General features: G+C 38.2%; 1 protein-coding gene across 1 annotated transcript in view; it reads right to left on the bottom strand.

The window, feature by feature from the left end:
* LOC133984078 (CUB and sushi domain-containing protein 3-like) overlaps positions 1–22788 on the bottom strand; it is a 212287-nt gene that overhangs the window by 113679 nt on the left and 75820 nt on the right. Inside the window, exons 17-28 of the mRNA XM_062423328.1 lie at positions 22469–22656; positions 18514–18702; positions 16183–16299; positions 13059–13274; positions 11500–11688; positions 10381–10550; positions 8945–9101; positions 7269–7460; positions 5674–5800; positions 4345–4547; positions 2721–2912; positions 1112–1250 (exon numbers count right to left, since the gene is read on the bottom strand). Coding sequence (XP_062279312.1) covers positions 1112–1250; positions 2721–2912; positions 4345–4547; positions 5674–5800; positions 7269–7460; positions 8945–9101; positions 10381–10550; positions 11500–11688; positions 13059–13274; positions 16183–16299; positions 18514–18702; positions 22469–22656 — 2079 coding nt within the window. The remainder of the gene's footprint in view (positions 1–1111; positions 1251–2720; positions 2913–4344; positions 4548–5673; positions 5801–7268; positions 7461–8944; positions 9102–10380; positions 10551–11499; positions 11689–13058; positions 13275–16182; positions 16300–18513; positions 18703–22468; positions 22657–22788) is intronic.

Raw genomic sequence — 22788 nt, 5'->3', positions numbered from 1 at the left:
TAACTTTCATCCACACATATAAAGAGTGTTTTATAATCCTGCAAATTAAAATGCAAAGTATGCCACCAACCAAATTAAAGAAATGGGAAATCTACTGTTACCACACATTCATGAATTTATTTTTGCTTTATGTACTCAGCAAAAGCAACAAAACAAAGCAAAGGCATAGAAAATGGTTTTAACTTTGGAAAGGACTTTTTTTTTACAGTTGGGTATGTGCACTTGCCTGTCTGTCTGTCTGTCTGTCTCTGTGACACCACAGCTCACCTGAGAGGCAGAACTTCACCTGTCTGTGTGTCCCTGCGCTGTTCAGGCTGCTGCTAATCGGATTTTCATAATAAAATGATGCCTGACAGTCACAATCAATTGTATAAACGGTGGCCAATTTACCTTATGAATAATATTCATGTCTTAATGACACATCTGCAATAATAACTCTGCAATAATAACTGATCCACTCTTTGAAAAGGGAGAAATTAAATAGTTAATATCCCTCCCAATAATTTAAAACCAGATTAATGTTTGGATTTAATATAGAGCGTCAGTAGTTAAGCTCAGCTGTCAGTGGCACTCCCTCTTTAAAGAAAGAACTGAATTTGCTTTGAGCGGCATTTTCACCCACAGTAATTGAGTTGTTTAATTAAATGACATGTCTGAGCGACGATCACAAATTGGCACCAAACGCCTGAAATTTAAATATAATATCAACCGACTGATGTTGGTTTTTGTCCAATGAAATCATTTTCAATTCTGTGAGGTTGAAACTGTAAATACCTGTCGCATCAGATTCTCCTCGATCACCGTCTTCACTACTGCTGCTACTGCTGTTGGGCTGCAGCTACTGTAGTTGACAGTGCGTATCACAGTTTGAAACTGAGGGTTGCCAGGTAATCGAGTATCCTTATCTGTCTTTTCACTCTTTATCATGAATACACTTTTTTATAGAGAACACACCAACCTGGCAATTCTGCAGAGGTCTTGGTGTTAACATTATGTGGAGTTAAATTGGCAAGATGGTTCTAGTTGGTAAAACTATTGATAGGGACATGTCCCATTCCTACCCAAATCTATGCTTTTTAAGTAAAGCGTATGTTACAGCAGCTCACATTACCTGATGAAAGCCAAGGAAATTACATAGTCAGAGTGAACAGCAATAAGCCAGTCACAGTCTTTGCTGTGTGGGTAAGGGTGTGGGTAGTTGGGAGAGAGGATGAATCCTGAAGATCCAGTCACATTCCCCCCACAAGGAGCTTGAGAATAAAGATAGAAAAAAGAAAGAGATAGGTGAGAAAGATGCACAATGAAAGACTTTCAATGTCCCTGACCTACCTAAACATAACATTTAGCTGAGCTGAATTTCCTTAAAGACAAATGTGCAAAGAATCAATAACCTTTGTCAATCTCTATCAGCAGCAACAATCAGGTACTGAGGTACAATAGTGACATCAGGTTAAAAGCATGGACATGAGAAGGACTATAACATTACAACTGTAATAACTGCTGTTTTTCAGACATTTGCCTGTGGTTAGTGTGTTTAAGTATTTTAAAGTGTTCACTGGGTCAGCTAAACACACACACACACACACACACACACACACACACACACACACACACACACACACACACACACAAATATGTATAATAATGTGTAGTTATACATGTGCAGTTATTTCAGGTAGGCATAAAATTCAATATTTGAGAATAAACTTTCCAACTATAAATTATTCAAGCAAAAATATGAATCTCTGCTTCTCAAAATGGATTTCCGTTTATCCAGTTATTATTTAAACACCCCAAAATTCCACAGTTGGTGGAAATCTTGGTGAAATGCATCCCTCCGTTATGACATTACCTTAATAATGTTTTCCACTATTATTGCTACTTGACTCCTAGAGATCTCATTGGGACTACAAAGATGAAGCAGACATGAAGCAGCTTATATTTCTGTGATTTTTTAATGACATTTTCTTAGTGACTGAGCATGTCAAGGGACTCATTTTTTGCATAAATCCTATAGCCTCACAAAAAGTTTTTACTTGTCATCTGAGTTTGATAAACTAGCAGCGGTTTCACTTTGAAGAAGTGTTAGAAACATGCTGATTGCCTGTACTTGGTGTGGTAACACTTATAAGTGTTATAAGAGTATAAGGACAGCTGACATTTTCATTAGGTTTTCATGTAACATTAAATTATGCTGAGTTGTGTGATCCTGTAATGTCATTGTTAGACCTACTAATGCCTTGCTCTTTCCTGGCCAGGAAAAAAATAAAAAAACCTTAGACCAGTTGGCAGCTACTCAAGAAAATCTACGTTTCTTTGGACCTACTTAGTGTAATTATTTCTAATTGCATTGTTAAGTAATTAGCTGTTAAGCTCTAATAAGACAATGTGTTAGGAGGCTGTAAAGTGCTCAGTCTTTGACTAGCTACAGAAGTGGATTTGTCCACATAAGAGCTGGCAACAACTCAAACATATCTGAAGAGTCTTGTTTATCCTACACATTTTTAAGACATCAGTGAGAGAGAATTATAGTCTCTGCTGCAGCCAGTTAATAGAAAAACTCCCTTGCTCCCTCCTCCTCTCACCATCTCTCTTTCACTCTGATCCCCTACACTTCCCTCGTTCTTTCCCTCTCTCCCTCAATCCATATACCTCTCTTTATCTCTTCCACACATCCTACCTTCTCTCTCTAATTCACACTATCTATCTCTCTCTCTCACCAATGCAGCTTGGAGGGCTTGGTTGCCAGTAGTATCTATTTTCCACTTGGATGCAGGTGATTCTGCTCTCCCCCTGCAATTCATATCCCGGATCACAAGAGAAGGTCACAGAGTCACCAGGCTCCCGCCCTTCCCCGTTACGACTGCCATTCATGGGAATACCTGGATCTCTGCAGGCTGTCGCAAGAGAACCTGAAGGGCACACACACACACACACACACACACACACACACACACACACACACACACACACACACGAAAATACACATACATAGTAAATGTGCGGTAAATCAAATGAGGGCAGGAGAGAACATACAAACACACACCAAGAGTTTCATATTATATGGTACACAGCTGTCAAGCAGAAACTGTAGCTCAAACTGTTACACAGCAGACAAGATTGTTTACTGATATCAGCTGAAATCTGTTTTCCTAAACCACAGCTGTGCAGCAGCCCTAAGCTACAAGAATGATCTGGTAAAATCAGATTCTTGAATTATTCCCATCTTGCCAGACTTTATTGACAGACTTAACACAGTTACTTTTATTGCAGTTTTGTGCTATTGTTGCTTTTACGAAATCAAAATCCATCCAGCAAACATACATCAATAAAGAATGTTGATTATATTGCATATGACGTGATATGATAACATTTGTATGGTAAAAAAAAAAAAAAAAAATCTGTCATTAAGATTTCATATTTCTGACAATCCATTAAAATAATCCACATGGTAACAAAGAGACACTTAACATACACTTATTATCAGTGAAGAAGGTCTGCAGAAGTATCACTTGACACGCCCACATTCAACATTTGGCTCTTCTATTTTGCATCTATGGAAGACACTTCCTCAATCACAACCAGTCAAAACTACCAATATAACTATATTTTTCAGTGGTGTTTTTTTAATTTAATTGATATGGGGAAGTCCTGCAAGACGACTTCTGCCATTATACGTCATCCATCACATAGAGAAGAGAAAATATGTGAATTATTATTTTGGTTGTGAAAACCACTAGCCTGAGGCAAAGATGATTTTTTAGAGTAGTATGCAACTCCAAAATTGATTCCCACTTCAAACACATCCAGGGAATATCCCATGTAATTGATTTTTACATTAGAGTGTCATGCCATTGTACTAAAGAGAATGGAAATGTTTACAAAGTCCTCATACATGGCATTCCATGATGTGTTATGTGGTACTGCTGTACTCAGGTGCTTCATTTTAAAACTATTCATCAGTAGAACAATGTAGACTGCAGTCTCCAGCACACGTTGCACAGGAAACTGTCAGCAGTGGACTGTGAAATACCTTCGACTTTCACTGCTCATCAAAACATGGTTAATGATTGCAGAAAATACTGAGAGATCCACATGACCTGAAGAGATGCTGAAATTGAAGTCAAAATGGTATATGCTATATATATCTATATATTTCTTATAGACACACACACGTTCAAAGATTGACAATCTACACCACATTAAGAGGCAGTTAGATAACTTTATATGATATTTAATTAATAAAAGAATGGTTTGCCATATTTTTTGCGACACATTCAATTAACAGACAGTAAACAATCTGTTAACAATTCTTATTGAAAGAATAGTTCAGAAAATACTCACTGGAGAAGTCGATGGCAAAGCCAGACTTGGTGATGTAAAAGTCAGTCTCAAACTGAATGGTGACTATGTTGAGAGTGGAGTGGATTCCCTCAGGCAGCAGCGAGCCGCTAACCTCCTTCAGTGACATTTCGTTCTCAGGAGGCCCGTCCCACACCTTCAGGATGTCATGGGACGCTTCTGTGTCGAATGCAAGAAACTGGAGACTGGGAGGGGTAAGCACGCAAGACTGTTACTTTGGCTTTCGTTCAGTTCAGTCAGTTCAAGTCAAAACAATTCATTAACATATGATCAAAGAGAGTGAGATGTATTCAGCTTCAATGGCAGTTTAATCATTCATGTTTAGTGAGATAATCAACAATGGTTTTGTTCAATTGCATAATTTTGCATCCCGTATACAACTCAAACAAACGTTCCTGAGAAGGCCTGAGAAATGTATCTAGAAACAGTGTCCCCGTACTTTTGGGTAATTCAGTTCAGATTTGGTGTCATTAATCAGTTTCTACCAAAGTTATAAATGCAAGGGCAAGGACTTATCTGCAATTTCATCAAGGCCTCGAGCAGCTCTTTTAACAAAGAATGCGTGGCTGACTTTATAAAATCATTCCATGTTTACTTCGACGGCTAAGCCCAAATGGGTTTTATTTCACAATAATACTCGGAGCTCTCAAACAAAAAGAAAATGTTTCCATGTCCCGAGAAAATTCCCCTGAGTGCTGTCACAGTGTCTACAAAGTTCTTTCTCCCAATCATTGTTAATGGAGCTGCTGCAGGCTGTTTCTCTTGATAGGAGGAATTTTTATGCTTGGAATTGAAACTGAACTTTATAACATGCCATAAGAACATCTTTAGGATGTTTTTATTTTTCAGTCTTCTGAAGTCAGGTCAAGTAATGAGGAATTTCAGATACATTTAAATCAACTCCTATAAGTTCAGTTCTGGGCAATTTCCTTGTGTATAAACTAGTCTCTAGATAACGTCAATCAAATTCCCTTTACTATTATCATGCTTATCCATTGGGTATCATACTTGCCTTTGTTCATTTTAAGTTATTTCTTTTATATTAGTTTCTTTATAGAGTTAATAATTTAAAGACTGTGCTTTTTCCTCTACACCATAGTTCATGAGTAATGATACTCAATACAATTTGCATATTTTGATAAATGATTACACATTTTAATTATGATATTGAAAATTATAATGATACTTTAAAATTGTATAAATGGCTTAGAGATATACAAAGACAATAGTGTACAATTTTTCATACTGAATATAACATATTTGCATAAATATGCATATATTGTATGATCATGCATTGTCAACTGGAGTTACCTGACTATGTTGCCAGAGTTGACTTCAATTGTCCAGGTGCACCTCAGGTTGTTGTCGTAGGGGAAGGGATACCCAGGAGAAAGGATACGTCCTGTAGATTCACCCTTGAAACTGCCACCACACTCAGCTGCATACACACACACACACACACACACAAATGAACAAAAAATTCATGAAAACCTCAAAAATAATAATAAGAAATGCGGACACATGCCATACAATGAAATCTGCATGAAAGCAAATACAGAAGAAAGGCTGTCAGGGTCCAAGTTCACCGGAGCTCAGAGTCTACAATGAGGACTAATGAGCAACAGTTTAAGCACTGCTGAAAATGTACATATTTCTTTTTCTGCTAACAGGTAATGGGACTGCAACAAAGACTTCCTGCCTGGCCAGAGATACTCAGGGATGCAAAACGTGTTTTGTATGTCTGCTAATGATGCCATTAATTAACTGTAAAAAGACTGTGTCCAGAGAATACGCAGTATAGGCTGAGCCTTGCACTACAGGGAGGACACTGCTACAAATGTTAATGACTGAAGGAATATCATATCATCCCATCGATGTTGTCTCTCCCCTGGTTATCATATTGCTACCTATATTACAGAACAAACGGCATTTAATTAATAAGAAAATTGCATTAGATTGCCACAGTGGTATGCTATAATCATTATCATAACACCAGGCAAACGTAAAAGTCCTTGACAGGAGCCAACTAACAGATACAAAGCTCATACAAGCCATTCAGTGATGCAACACCAATAAAAAGTTAATCAATAGACTGACTGATTAGATTTTGTTTTGTTTTTTGTTTTTCTGATCATGTTAAACATGCCACAATGCCAGACCAAAGCCCTTTAACTGAAAAAAGGAACAAATTCGTGTTTCATTGAAGAAGGCAGTGACATTTAAAGTGCAATTCTGCACACGTCTGGAATTTGTAAATCATTTTTTACCCTAATCCATCACTGCTAGGTGTCAGGAAACAGACACTGCTCCACAACACTTTCCAGACACCAGCAGTATGCAGGTAATAGCTTTATCATTTCCCTGTCTCTCTGTCTCAGCATGTTCTGAATATGTAAGTACAGCTTAGACTGTACATCATGTCCAAGACTTAATTTGATATGAATATTCGGATAATCAAGCCTTTACTTCTTGAAAAAAGCTGATCAATGGCTTGAGGATTAAGGCATCTAAATTACACAGCCCATGAATGAAACAGAATCAGAGCAACACAGTGAAAGCTCAACGGCGATTCAAATTGCTTCACTATGCAGCTAATTTTACATCAAGAACACACTGAGAGATCGATGATTCACAATAAAACATCAGAGCTGTTTGTATTCTCTTACAAAATAACAAGCAGCGTATTTTCTTTCAACATAGTTCAATTAAGCAGAAATCATGTAGGGATAAATCCTTAGGATTAACACCTAGCTGAGCAATGTTGACAATGTGCCTGGCCTGAATAATAATATAAGCTCCTACAGAAGGAGATAGAGAGGTGGACAGAGAGACAGACAGAGACTGGAAGACAGAATTGCTAGGACCAAAAAATGAGACTGTAGATAGACACAGGGAGAAAGAATTACCTATACATGACGGGAGGTGGTTGTCCCAAGCCCTTCTCTCCCCAGTCATGCACTTGAGTATGCCACTGCCGTGCAGGGTGTAACCTTGGTCGCAGTCGTACGTGATGGCACTCCCAGCAAAGTGACCCTGGTCACTGACTTTGAAGCCAAACTGCGGCACACCTGGATCATCACAGTGGGACAGCTCAAAACCTGGATGAGTAAAATTGAGAGGCACAGGAGAAGACGGAGAGGGTATAAATGAAGAATATGGATTGAAGAATAACATATTATTGAGACCATGAGCACACAGAAACTCAGCATTTAAGTCCACTGGATAGCAGCCATTCTGTAAACCAGCACCATATTCCCATTTATTTGTATTTCTAAAGTGGTATTGATTGAGGTTTGAGAATTAATTTCCGGTTGAGTACAGATGAGGGCCAGGCTTACAGTCCCATTATATCACTTGGCAGTAAAAGATTCCTTTTGGACAGAGAGCACAATTAGATGTTCACAATTAAATGTTCAATTGAGTGTGGACATTTACCACGATTGAGAAATGGCCCAGCCACTCGTAACATGTTGGGGTATTACAAAGTAAATAAAATAAACAAGGCACAAACAAGAAAATGCTGCAATAAGTCTTACCATGTCTGAACTTGACCATGGCCTTTATATACATTCCTCTCTTTTAGGTACTAAATGTAAGTGTTCTGCTGTGCAACAACAGTGGCCGCACATAAACCCAGCAGTGCTGATTTACAGTCTCTTCTCACAGCAAGGGCCATGCCCACACCAGATGTTATGGTAGTATTACAAGTGTCATGCCCAGCATAAATCTCCAGCAGTTACCGCTCACACTTAGAAAATTACCTCAGCACTTTTGTTATAAGAGTCATGAAAACATGATCAGATTTCATGTTCAGATAAGATTTAAGTTGCCCATATCCCTCTTTCCTCTTGCCCTCTTGCTATTCACACATCAGTCAATACTCTCTGGTGAAAAGGGCTATTCATTCTGGTTGAAAATACCAAGTAAAGACAACACTTTGAGATGGATAAAGGGTGCTAGGTTGCATTCTGCAATTTACCCTGTGCACAACCCTAGAAAAAATACACAATAATACATTAGGAACAGTTAGCAACAATACACAGTCAGCAAGCCAATTAGGAGGAGAAACAAAACCCATCTATTACTGGCCTACTTACAGCAATGACCCAAACTTTCAATACACACACACACATGTGCACACATACTGTATGTAGAGGCACACACTATATACAGTACGTGCACAAACACATTGCAAACGCACAGCAATTTCAAACAATCCCAACTGTAATTCACCTGTTTTAACAAGGTACAGTTAGGCAGGCATGGATGCTAATTGCAGGATTGGAGCACGAAGTAAAAGTAGGAAAAGAAGAAAAAGGAATTCACACAGAGAGAGGCAGAGGGTGAAAAAAAAGAGAGAAAAAAACCCAAGCTCATTTTCCTGCAGGAATGGAGCAGGAACACCATGCTGTGCTTAATGGATACCCTGACAGTGAAAGACAGTGAAGCAGGGTGAGGGTCAATTAAAAATGTCTTTAAAATTCTGCTACTTGAAAAGCCTGGCTCTTGAAATGAGGCTAAATTCACTCATTTGGAAAAGCTTTAGGGCCCTCCTCCCTCAGAGAAATGAAATGTGACTTACTATGGTATATGAGCCGGAACCCTGCTGCCGTCCCCTCCTGGTCAGAGTAGAATTCAAGCCACAGATAGTTGGACGTGCTCGTAAGGGACAGACCTTGCATTGATGTGCCTGTGTACGAGCTAAGGAGCGGGGCTGTACCATCTTTACCATCATACACCTGATCAGAGAGACAGAAAGAACATTGTGAGGGGAGTTTTGCTGCTTATTGAGGATGAACTACCCCAATCAAAGCAGAATGATAATATTAAAAATTAAATATTAATACTGAACAATGAGAGACATAATTAAAAAGAAGCCATTGATACTATATATCATTTGTTTTATGTGGTACCTTTATTGAAAAACCAATGTCCTAAATGAGAATGAGAGGAAAATTGGATTGAATGACTATAATTCTTCCCATTGATTGGATACTGTATATGTGTAGTGGTGAATTAACAAGGCAGATGGTGGGATTTATAATAAAGGCTGTTTTGGAGATGTGGAGGGTTAATGTTCTTCCTAATTTATGATATTCTTTTTATTTAATCAAATGTTAAGAGCGAACAGCAATTATTAACTTATTAGTTAATGTTCTTCAGTATTACAGCACTAACGTGCAATTAGAGTTTAAAAGCAGTTGCGCATTGTTTTGTTGATGTTTGCAACACATAAATTATAAACTATTTTTTAATCTTTACTTGTTGTTTTTTTTTTTTTTTTTTTTTTTTTCCACACTCCTAATGGAAAATATTTGTTGAAACAGCACCCTTTTAAATTTGCAAATAAGAATTTCCAGCAGTGCTCCTAATCTTTCCTGATTGACATGTATGAAATAACAAGCTCTTCCTTTGAAATACTACTTGGACACTTGCTGTGTTGTTCTGTTTTTCATTTTATTCCAGTCAGTTTACATCTCTAAACATTTCTTCCCACATTTCAGATGTTCACAAAACGACTAAATATAACAGATTACTGTCTACATAACGCCATTACTAGAAGCACAGATAGTAGGGTACAATGCTATGCTAATTAGAGCATTCGACAAGACATCTGCATCCCAGAAAGAGTGCGCTCCAGCTGTGAAGTGGGGACTACATAGTCATTTGCATCACATCTGTGATGATTACCAGAATTGTTAAAATGCCCTTGAGCAAAGAAATGAATCCCTTCCTTCCCAAAGGAATGATTGTGGTGCTGCTGCTGTTTGACCTTTGCTCTGACTTCTCAACCAAAACAATTCTGCATCCTGCCTGGTGCTTTCCACAAAATCCCTTTTCTGTTTTTCTATGTTGTGCACAATGAAAAGCCCCAGGGGCCCGGGTGCCTAATATATTTAAACATGTCTTTTGTCTTCAAAAGACACAAATTGATTTGATTTTGTTCCTATCACAAGTCCTCTGTTTATTTGTCGGTTATCTATTCAACAAAGAGGAGCATTTGTGTTGCGTCTTTACCTTGAGGATGTCACCTGGTGTGAGTTGAAAGTTGCTGGCAGTGATGTTGATGCCTTTGCCTGTTTGGACCTGAATGCTGTACACGCACTCGTGGCTGTTGTCATAGTTCATCGGATAGTTTGGTGACAAAAGAACTCCTTCATTGTTGGCGACTGTTGATCCACACTCAGCTGCGAGAAAACAAACACACAGACAATACACATAATCAGTTACACAACAACAGGCACTGCGAAAACTGCATCTACTGAATAAATACACTAAAATGAACAGATTTTATGTAACTGCTACATTACCACCAAACAAGATGAAGGGACAATTGAAATAGCTGATTTGGATGATAATAATCAGCGATTCAAGTGTCCATCTCTCTTATTGCTTTAGTATCATAATAATCATTATGAGCTGGCACCAACACGTTGAGCACACTATTAAACGTTCGGTGTAAAAACTTTACTGTCTTCATTTCTAAGATTTATGACACTGGCATTCATGCACCATGACAAGACAACTGGGTAGACAATTGCTTTCCAAACAAAACTGTTCTGAATCAACAAGTCAAAAACAAATAAAAGACTTGAAAATGGCAGGGATAGCAATATAATGTATACTGGCAGTTCCTTGCATGCTATCTGTAAACCAAACAACGCATGATAAAATCTTTATTTGTTCTCCTTTAAAAGACGAGCATGCACGCTTTAAAAGTCAATACCAATTAAAAATGAGTCGCTACAAGCTCCACATTACATAAACATTGTTGCTATTGTTTCCAGCACTTATAACATGCAACATTTATATCATCATAGCAGTTCTTTTCTAACTCAGAGCTAAACTGGTGAGCCAGAGACAGGGTTTTGCAACATGTTTAACACTTCATTACAGGGTGTGATGAGACCAGTTTAAATGACACAATGCCTTTACTATGAAAAGACAGCACAGTATCTCTAGAGTTAGCTAATTGGTATATGTAATTTAATTGAGCTTCTCTAGGGGGGGGGAAATCATTGCAAACTCCTCTCTCTGGCCTGACACTGGCTAATCATGTAATCTTGCAATATAATATATAATAATAAATACACAAGCAGGAGAGAAAACAGAAGAAAAAAGCTGCTGACAACGTACCCACACACCTTGGCAGAGGGGCACTCCACATGCGGCGGCCACCTCCCAAGCATACGATCTCCCTTGCCCCCTGTAGACGATAGCCGGTATTGCAGTAGAACGACAGCGAGTCACCGATTCCAAACCTGGAGCCTGTGTGCCAGCCGAAAGGGGGCGTTCCAGGGTCCTGGCAGGGCTCCAGATCATACTCTGGAAACCAAAAAAATCTCTTGTTATGATTTGTTACTTATGCTTGATATTAATAAACTACGCATAGGAAAACGTTGTCTGTTCTGTTGCTCTCTTCCCATTATGGGAAGAGAGCAACAGAACAGACAACGTATAGAAAAGAAATACTGTAGCTTATGAGGATTTAACTGTCTTGCTCAAGGACACTTCATCAGGTTGGGATGCATGCCAAAAGCTTGAACCTAGGATGTCAGGAAGAAGGATGGGCTCTCTAAAAACTGGGCCACCCTGCGTGCAAATATTATAATACATGTGAAGTCGATGGTCTTATCATTTAAGGTGTAGATGCAACAGGAAGGTCATATTCACTGCAGCATTCTTCTCACGATCGGTATTTGGCAGCATGCGCAACTATGTAGGCATATTGATTTTAGCACAGCAAAATGTTACACCACCACCCTACTGTAGGATGATGGCCTGACAACATTGGCAAATTGTCAACAAAGGTCATGAAATGTTAAAAAAAATGAATTCTAATCAGGGAATCTATAGATGCTAATTACAGAGCGTGCAAGGACACACACACACAAACACACACATACACACACTCTCCCAAACTCAATTTCATGAATATTCATAGCTGCATAAGTTATGCTTCACTTCAACCAACAGCAGGCAAACATTTAGTCAGAATTCTCACGAAGCAGACCCTTTCTCTCCCTCACTTTTTTATACTTTGCTATCTCTCTATGTCTCTCACTTTTTCTCTCTCTCCCTCCCCCCGTCCTCTTCATCAACCCTGCTCACTCAGCATCACCATCTGTCTCATCTCCTCTCTCTATACCCCACACGGTAGTCTCGCATCTCGACCTCTCTCTGTTTCTCCGCTCCTTGGTTTCTGCATGGGAGGCCCATTATTTCTGTAGACTCCCCCTCCTCTTCCTCTGGCTCCTCAGACCTGAGGATACTGACCCACATGGCTTACTTTGATGATCATTCCCATCACGGTCAGGCACCCTCTACCTGCATGACCTCGTTGTCTCTTAATTATCAGTGCTCTGATCGGTGCAGCCTGAGGCACGATCTTCCTTAATCCTGCTCCCATTCTGACCGACAAATCACTCCTCACGTTACTTTGTGCACGCTTTAGATAGAGGCTTAGCACTTTTGATCTCATCATTGAATGAGCTGTCTATCTCTCTCTGACTGTCACTGTCTTTCACTTTTGCTTTCTACTTTACTCCACCCACCACATTTTCAGTGTCCTCACTCCTCCCTCCAGCCTCCCCCACACAATTCCTCCCTCATTCCTCTTTTAAAACGTTCTCCACTCATACTGTCTCTACCCCCTCCCTGCCTCCTACTGACAGAATCCTCACAGGCCTTCATACCAGAGAAGGAGATGTTGAATCCCTGCAGCGATATGGAGAAGTCAGAAATGAAGCGTAGCTGGGCCTTGAAGTTCCCATACAGACCGGCGTTAACTGCTGCAGGCTTCTCTGAGCCGGTGAGCCGAGCCAGTGGCTGGGCAAAACTGCCGTTTTCTGTTATCAGAAGGTAGTCATGATGATCCTCCAGGTGGAAGGAGTGAAAAGTGAATTGGACACCTTGGAGGAGAAAATAAGAAAGCTCAGGATTAGAGGTTTCCAGCAGTATATGTCAGTATATATATAAATCACTATATACAAAGCTTTAAATAGAATATAATGCATCAATTTAACATTGTCATCCATGTCCCATGAGGTTTGGAAATAATATTGATGAAATGGGTTATTAACTACTTTTTGGGAACAGAGTGAAACTAAATGTAATGACCTCAAAGTGAATGTGACTATTATTGAATTAAAATTTAGTTACAATTTCAAATGTCAACATCACAATTAAAAATCACTTTTTATTAATTTAGGTTTAGCTCTCTGAGACATCTATCCCTGTAGTGTATTTCTAATTAATTCTAATTAATTAATTAATTAACTAATTAATTAGTAAGGGCTTTAATCTTTTGAGCACTTGGAATGATCACACTAAAGCAAATTATACTAAAATCACAATGGAAAAAGGAAAATGCAAAGTGAATATGAAAGTGTAAATTGACAGCTGCCTTTTGTTCTATTGCTTTTTAATTTTCTCTCTTAAAACTATGTAATTGCAGGAGCATGGTCTTTTCATCAGTGCATGAGCAGAGTCAGTATTTCTCACACTGAAGCATCTACACACAACGCTATACTTTAAACTCACTCTGAAATCCACACCTGATGTAATGATAGGTAATGATATAAATTCACATTAAAAGAGAGAAGATAATGTAAAAGGACTATTAATTAGGTCTTTGTTGGTTAAAATGATTAAGTTTTAATCAACAAGATATGGCAGTAATGGTTAAGCAGGAAAACAAGATCTAACTCTACAAACTGTGCTTTTATAATCACACTGTAACTCTAGCCCAGTCACAATATCATCTTCATTGGCTGCTTTTTGGTACAATAAGCACTGTCATTTTAATGCCATCTGTTGAATTTCCTCTAATATGACTCTTTAATGTCCTTCACAATGTTTGGCTCACTTGATAAAGAAAGTCCTCGATGGCTATAAAGTAAATAACAAAATGAAATGATGGATTGTGCTCTGTAAAATGGCAATTATATTACAGAGAGCAAAGGCAAATGATCAATTAATCAAGAACCATCACCTTGAGGGGACATACCCATATTTTAATACAGTAGGTATGGGATGTTCGCAATTGCTGAGTGGAATACTTACATAACAAATATCCCTACTGATGAATTTGTCTTCCAGTCAGTAGCCACAGGTTAAAAATAAATCCCGTAAATCAGTGCCAAAATTAAACATTAATAAGACATAAAGCAAGAACTTAGTTCATGTAAGGACTGAGAAACCTGACAGGAAGCTTCACCTGTGTTTCAGGTCATTTTGAAAGAAATTTTAAGAAGTCAATATGGTGAGATCCATGTAAGGAAAATATACACCATGTCAGACACGAACTATAGTACATACGTAGCCTATAGCATAATTTTGGTTACCTCTCTAATCAGTAATTGTATAAGTATTGCGAGAAGGATATGTCTGAAGGAAATCTTAGTGGTTAAAAACTTTTTCCATTTTCCAGTCATTGACACCGCTGTGCTTCTTGGAACATTGATGCTTTAGCAATCATTTTAAACCCTATTTCAGATGTAACTCTAAACACAATTCTGTCTCAAAGTATACAGTAATCCCTGGATTTCATGAGTTGGCTTCTGCTCGGACTTACTCTATGAATTTTGAGACCCTACATCCTAAATCATATCCAGTCAACTGAGTTTGTCACAGGTGGACTCTGCTAATGTCAAGTTGTGGAGACGTTCATGGATTATTAAAAAAATGAATATTTAAAAGCTCACTTTTATCCTTTATTATTTATAATTTATCACATTTATGATACATCACATGTAGAAGTCCTCCCGGTTTTGCACTGTATTATTAATTAGACACAAATTGGACACCTAACATGTGTAGGTGCATATAACTCCTAAGAGGAAGTTCTAGATTTTGATAACTATTTCAATTGGTGATGTACAAAAAGTACAATATGCCATTTCAATGGGCAGTAGAAGGTAGAGGACAACAAGAAAAATGATGGTAAAATATGGGGATAATAAAGTTAAGGGTCTAGCAGTGAGATAAGCTCAGTGTGCTTTTCAAATGATAATGAATAAGAGCGTCTTGGAGAACTGGTTACTGATCATATAACTGACAGTGAGTGCTGTAATAATGGAATTAAACTAATACAATAAGGAATAATACATGAATAAAACTGAGATAGCATGATTCCCTTACCTGGTGAACAACTAAATGTCACAGCTGTTCATGAAATGAGCTGAATGAGAAAGTATAACATGCAATCTGGTTGAGGTATGTATAAAAGCAACCTATTGCTAAACATTTGCTTAAATAAATGAATTAATTGGAAGAACTGCTGATAAAGAGGAGCAACAAATTAAAGTAAATTCTCAGATACTGGAGCATGCTTTCAAAAAAGGAGTAACAGTTCATTTTCAATAAGTGAACAACAAAGAGTGTATAATTATCCCTATATATATATTCTGCACTGGTCTTAAAGGTGGAAATAAAAGGATCAGGGAATTAGAATTGTCTTTCTCCACGTAAAATATATGCTTCATGCACTTCTCGCTTTATAATAATAAATCCCTTTAATGTTCTTGGAACCTGTGGAGAGGGTGTCCTTTTAATTTATAGTTTCATAATTTGCCCATTGTTAAGACTATTGAGCATGTCACCGAGGACAGGACTATAAAAATAAACTAGACATAAGTGATGGGTAGTATTTAAAAGATATATGCAAGTTAAAAAAAAACATGTTTCTTCAACATATATCTATAATTCAATGGGTTTCCAAGCTACAATATATCAGCCATAAGACTAAAACAACAAATGTATTTTATAATGCATTATATGTGTACTTTTATGTGCATGGTTTTCTACCAAAATTCCTACCTTTTCCATGGCTGACCTCTACAGTCCATGTACAGTTCAGGGAGTTGGGGTACAGCTCTGGGAAGCCAGGTGAAAGGATGATCCCTCCAGGTCCTCTGATATCCCCACCGCATGACGCTGAATAGAAAGAGAGGATAATGAATGATAAGTGTTGCTTAAAAAAAGAAAAAAAGAAAGAAATAAGAAAACTGTAAATGAACCAATAAATCCTTCACCTGAAGACAGAGGAGCGGTTTCAATGAATAATACATTTGAGTCATATCACATCCTGTCCTGCTATTTTTATGAGTACCTGTAATTCTGCCAACACAATGTTTTTTTTTCTCCCCTCTCTCCAAACCAACCTTCTGCCTATACCAGGACGATGAATTATTTACAAACCCATCCAAATATTATTCTCTCATATGGTATCTTAAAATTAAAAGACGTTGTCGGAAAACATGATAATCCATTAAATTTACTTAAAATACACAATAACTGACACAAGCATATTTAGCAGATTAAAGCATTTGGGTTTAGTCCGATTAATACTTTAAAATGATTCTCAATTTCTTCCAAATAGAAACAATCATCCTAGTGCAGCATCCTACTCCCTTTTCAGCCAGGTTGGGAGGATAATCCAGTTGCAGCCCACCGTGTAGAGTGTTTATAGATGAGCTGATAGGGACTGTTGTCTAAAGGAGCAGCGTTCATTGTCACCTCAGTAATATGACTCTCATGCATGTTGACTATTGACATATAATTTACTGCCAGGGAGCTCCTTATCTCATCAAAAGCAGTTAATGAGATAAATCTCTATCCTCATTGGCTGCTGAGGACCTGGGGGGGTTAATGCTTGATCCACGTGAAGGTTAACTGGTCTAACTGGATGTTGTTAAAACCTGCAACCATTTTCTCATGCTGTCATTGTATTTCAACTAAAAGGTCACTTCACATAAAGGGCACTCCTTTTTAAATGTAGCATTCATGAAATTTGACAAGCTTTGTTTTTTTAACTCCTTACTGTGGCATTACCGCGAAATGTCTGGACACATTCCTCAAAAAAGCGATCGCTGACAAATATTAGAAGTAGAACTCTTATGCATGTACATATCTTCAAAGTAGTGAATGTCAGATGATGTTTCGGAAGATCAGTGAGATGCCTGAGGCTTCACAACTGTACCCCACCCCCATCCCCCCCTCCCCTTTTTCCTCACTCCTTCCACCCTTGGGCCCTCCAGCAAGCTCAACACATCAAGGCCTGAATCCTTACCCACCAACAAAATTATATCAAATATTTTATTAATGAGCCAAAATTACATAAAGTCATTAAAAGTTGATGAGTACGCTTGGCAAAGGATCTACTTTAGAGGCTCAATAGGCAGCAAGCCAAGGCATTTGGCACCAGTCTGGCAAACGCTCCAAGATATAAAAGGAATTTTCAGGACAGCCTTTGAGATGATGCTGTATTACAAGGCACTGTATCATATGCACGATATTGTGCTTTCTGCCAATCCTTGCATGTATCTTATTTGTTACATTCTTTCAACTGAGTGGTCCGTGACTAAGGAACATCATTTACGGTTTGTACACTGCAACAATAAACACCATGTTGTCCTTCAGTGTGCCTACAAACAAAAAAGCAAAACTGTACAAACACAGCACAAAGAGAGAGATTATGTGGGATATCAAAACTACCGGGAACAAGGATTGGTCTATTTTGTTGAATAAAAAGCATTATGATAAGCGTCCGTTTGATTATGAGTCTCTGCTCCACACTCAGACCTGCTATGGGCTACCCACTTATTCTTGTGCCGCTACCTCTTGCCAACAAGGCCATGTTAATTTTAAGGTTTGAGAATGAATACAGCAATGGAGGCAGCTGCCCTGAGAACCCAGTTTCCTCAAGCAAAATTTAGGCACTTCTTGCCAGTAACTTGTGGCATAATCCTTTTAGTATTTGTGACTACAAAACTATGCTAACTGTCCCGGTCATAGGTCACTGGTTGCCACACTCCAAGAAGGCAGGACTTATCTAAAATCAGCCTGTAAGACGCCAGATACCAGGGAAGCAAGGTAGATACGCACAATTGTTTTATCGAGACCATGATGGACAATGAATAGTAGCCCTCATCCCTGAAATGTTTTGGTTTTAGTTTCTGTGTACACATGGTAACATGAATGAACAGAAACACCAAGCTGAGTGCACAGCTAATGACCCAAATCGATGACTGGAACTGGATAGCCCAACCACACAGTTAAGTAAGCAACATTGTAGAGGACAAGTTAACAGTATTTTCTTTACTGTACCTAAAGTGCACAATGTATCATTCAACAGTTGTGTATACGTACCATCACAAGTAGGCAGAGGGTGGCTCCAGAAGTGGTTTTTCTCACAAAGTAGTGGTTCCTCGTGGCTCAGCCTGTATCCTGGATCACACTGGAAGGTCACCGTAGATCCGATGGATAAGTCGTGGCTAAGCCGCCCACCATTCACTGGGATACCAGGATCCATGCAGGAGTATGTATCCAATGTGACAACTAGAAAAATATGTCAAAATGTTATAAGCATATTTGTTGAATATGAGTGCACTGTACTTTTTTTGCACTTACATTTAAATTGATCAAATATTGGATTTGATTTTTATAGCAAAGTCTTCATTGCTAATGCTGTTTGCAATTACAATGAGTATTATAATGATGACTAAGCTTGATCTATAAGGGATTTTTTTTTTGGGGGTAAAATGGCATTGTGACATATGTCTTCTTATTCTGTCACACAGCATTTCAGATTCTCTTCAACTATTTTTACATTAAAGAATGTAAATATAACATGATTGATGAGCTGCAGAGGTATATTAAAGTCATAAAGCACTCATGTAACATAAAATGGCAATTCTATTTTTTGCAATCAATAAGATTTCTAGGCCACACTCATCAAAAAACCATTGTGACAGAACCTTTGAAGTTATTGCAATCAACACAACAAAGGTAAGTCTAAGGTTATGTACATAACCGAGAAAACAAGCAGAGTTTTCAAAAGTAAGACATTTACTTTTACCTTTTATCTTTAAAAATACATTCTTCCCCTTGCTTACATAAAAATGGGAAGAAAAAAAACATATTACATGATGAACAGAAGACACAAAGACACATTTCAGACAGTAGCAAAAGCTGTTTTATAATGTGATACAGTTGTGGCTTTGAAGTAAAGTGCACTGTTGCACTGCTCATAAAGGAAGTTTTTAGTTCAAAGTTTGACTGCTGTGATATTTGACAATTTCTTTCTTAGTAACCTTTATAAAGTTGTTGGTTTGTTTGATGGTAAGGAAAACAAGGGTTCATCTTCATGTTATCTATTTTTTGTGAAATTTAAGCAAGTCACACACTAAAGGGTCAAACACTAGATGTTCTAGGTGGTGAGAGGAGGACAGAGCAGTTTCACAGGGAGAGAGAATTGGGAATATGACCACAGTGAAACTGTACTTCCTTCTTTTCTGTGCATGTGTTGCACTACTATTCTTTAAAACAACATATTTTGTGTCCTGTTGTGCTAGTAGAATAAGCTGCTTGTATAGTGGTGCCAACTCACTCTTATTCTTCAATGATACAAGCTGGAAACAGATTCCTCCGTTTTTCCTGGTGATTTCCAGGGCTGCTATTTGGATATCATCCAAGTAGATTTGCTTTTGATGTGCTAAAAATATGCTGATTTTAGGCATTGACTGCCAACAGTTATGTAAGCAGTCATTGATGAGGGAGCTACTCTAATGCAGAATCTTAATAATACAGATTGTGCATTTTAATCGCTTAATTGTGTCATTTCACAACATATGATAATTCATCTTATGACTGTAATCATTTGAAATAGTTTTTGGATTACTGGGGTGTGTCTGTAGTTTACCCATCCATTCATCCTTCCATCATGTTAGAGAAAATGGAAAATGATATATAAGGATGGAAAACGGACGGCATTTATATAGCGCCTTTTTCTAGTCCACCGACCACTCAAAGCGCTTTACTCTAGGTGCCACATTCACCCATTCACACAACAGCCTTAGGGAGCAATTTGGGGTATAGTATCTTGCCCAAGGACACTTCTGCATGCACACTGGAGAAGCTCAGGTTCAAACTGATCTTCCGGTTAGTGGACGACCCGTTCTACCTACTGAGCCACAGCCGCCCCCAGAGGATCCATAAACATAGTCAGACAGGAATCATAAAAAACAGATCTTTGAATAGAAGTGCACCTGATCAATAACACACTCAAGGAATTTCTTGAACTGCTTGAATCACACTATGACCACCATATACATTTTTTGTATTTATACATTTAAAAATAAATGCTGATTCACAGTTTAAGCAGGCTGTATGTGCAACTAGCCATCACCGTTTGTTCTCTTTCTAAGATGTCCTGGGTAGAGTCCAATTTCTGGTGCTGCAGTAGTTTCAGGTGACTGACTGAGTCAAAGGATTAAGATATGTCAGCATATAGTATCCTGTTCATTGTGGGATGTCTGTCTGGCATCAGTGACTGTTCATCCAGCATGAAGTGCATTTAAAACGTACAGTGCACCATGTGAAATTTCTGTAAAATAGCACCCATCGCAGCACGAAGAGAATCGGATACGCACTCTCAGCAAGTCAAACAAAAGTAGTCAGATTTGAAAAAGTACGTAAAGTCTAGTACATTAGCAGGATTGTAGGAATACTGCTGGGCCTGCAGAAGTTACTTTCGGTGTGCCAAAGTTGACTTGAAAGGATATACTTAACAGCAAAAGACAGTAAAAGCCTGAGTTTTGCAATGTGGTTTGTGAGCTATGATACCAGTTATTATCATCCACATCTGACCTCTTTCACTGTCCAGGATGAAGGATAATTCATGTGTGATACCAGGGTTCTTCCTTAGTACTACTAAGCCTCTGTAGGCTCACACATATTATTTATCACTTTTGGTGCTGCCCTCTAGGGTGCAGGAGTAATATAGAAACAATATTTCAATCCATCCCCAATCCTTTGCCAATCCCAATTTTAAACCAGAAATACTTGAACATATGATTTGCTAACATTTTGATTTATTTCTTCCAACTGAATAGATCAAATGTACCTATTAAGTACAAAGAGGATAATGTGTTTCTGTGCCTCACTTTATTCACAGTATAATTCACTACAGCCCCATTTCGTAAATTTCACAAATGAACCAGGCTGGGTTTCCCCAAAGCATTTCAGCAATAAAATATGTCCAAAATTGCAATGAAGAAGATAATGTGTTATAACTGTTATTGCTTTTCGATAGCCTCATCAACAAAAGAGAAATGCACTTGAGAGTGAAACATAATAAGACAAAGGCACTTGTGGTCTGCTTTCAGTCAATAATACAGACATAATAACACACTCTGTCTTATGAGTCAGATCTGAGTGACAAGGGTAATGGTGCTAGTGCAAACAATGGTGAAAATAGATCACACTATGTCCAATGTATTTTTCTATATGATTTTTCAAATACTACTACTCCATGCATAATGATGTGGAAAGAAGAGTGTCAAACATAAGGTCCTGAGAGCGGGAAGATTTTACCCAGACTGTAGTTACTCAGGGTATTCAATTATGTACTTCTAAGATTTTCTCAGGCAGTCTGTGCACTCGAAGCACGCCTCCGTCCACAAGCTTGCATTTTTTAAACTCAGGGCAACTGTTGCACCTCAAGGGGCACTAAAGTGCAAGAACACATTTGGCAAGTCAAACAATGAATCAGGGAACTGGGATTTGGGGAGAGTCCATATCTCAGTAATAAGCACAGAGAACATTAAACACAATGGCATCTGGGATGACAGCTCCAGTCAAAAGATTCCCACTGAACGCTCTGTCTTTTACTTTCAGTGTTTGTCTACATTGTCTACAAATATTTAGACACTCAATAAGCAACATTGATTAAAACGTACAACCGATTTTGTCCCAAGGATTTACTCATATTCTACTAGGCGTCATTCACTAACCTCTCACACAAAAGGCCTTGCAAACAATGAGGTTTTAAAAGTACTGCTTAACCTTAAATAATTGAGTGAAATAGATACTTAAAAGTTAACATAAGTGGTAACAGAAGATTCATAGCAGCACTGTTGACCTTGGTCTCCTTCTAAAATAAATCTAAGCACGTAGGCAGAATTAATGTATTTTCTTGTAAAATTCATGTAAATTATTTTTGTGAATGTTTGTGTATCATTCAAAAAATATTTTACACTCATAATTCATCCACTTTAATGTTTTGCAGTCCATGCAGGCAATAGTAGCATACAGGTACTCTCACCTTCATAGAAGATCTTGAAGCCACTGTTCGATCTACTGTTATCGGTGGTGAAAAGCAAATATAGGGTGTTGCTGCTACTAAACAGGAACTGAGGAACTAGGGTTCCATTGAACGAGCCAATCAGAGGAGAGAGCACATTGGGGCCATCATGCACTTCCAGGTAGTCATAACTCAGCTCAGTTTGAAACCTTAAAAAAAGAAAGAAGAAAGAGGGAATGACAGTCGACAATTATTTGTATTCACAACAATACTAGTAGTGTGACAGATTAGACAGTTTGAAACCATTTAGTCTGTTCTGTCCACAGAGAAAATGTTCTAAT

The sequence above is a fragment of the Scomber scombrus genome, chromosome 7, assembly GCF_963691925.1.
Source record: "Scomber scombrus chromosome 7, fScoSco1.1, whole genome shotgun sequence".
Classification (NCBI taxonomy): domain Eukaryota; kingdom Metazoa; phylum Chordata; class Actinopteri; order Scombriformes; family Scombridae; genus Scomber; species Scomber scombrus.
The sequence above is the reverse complement of the archived record's forward strand: the minus strand, read 5'-3'. Positions and strand labels throughout refer to the sequence as shown.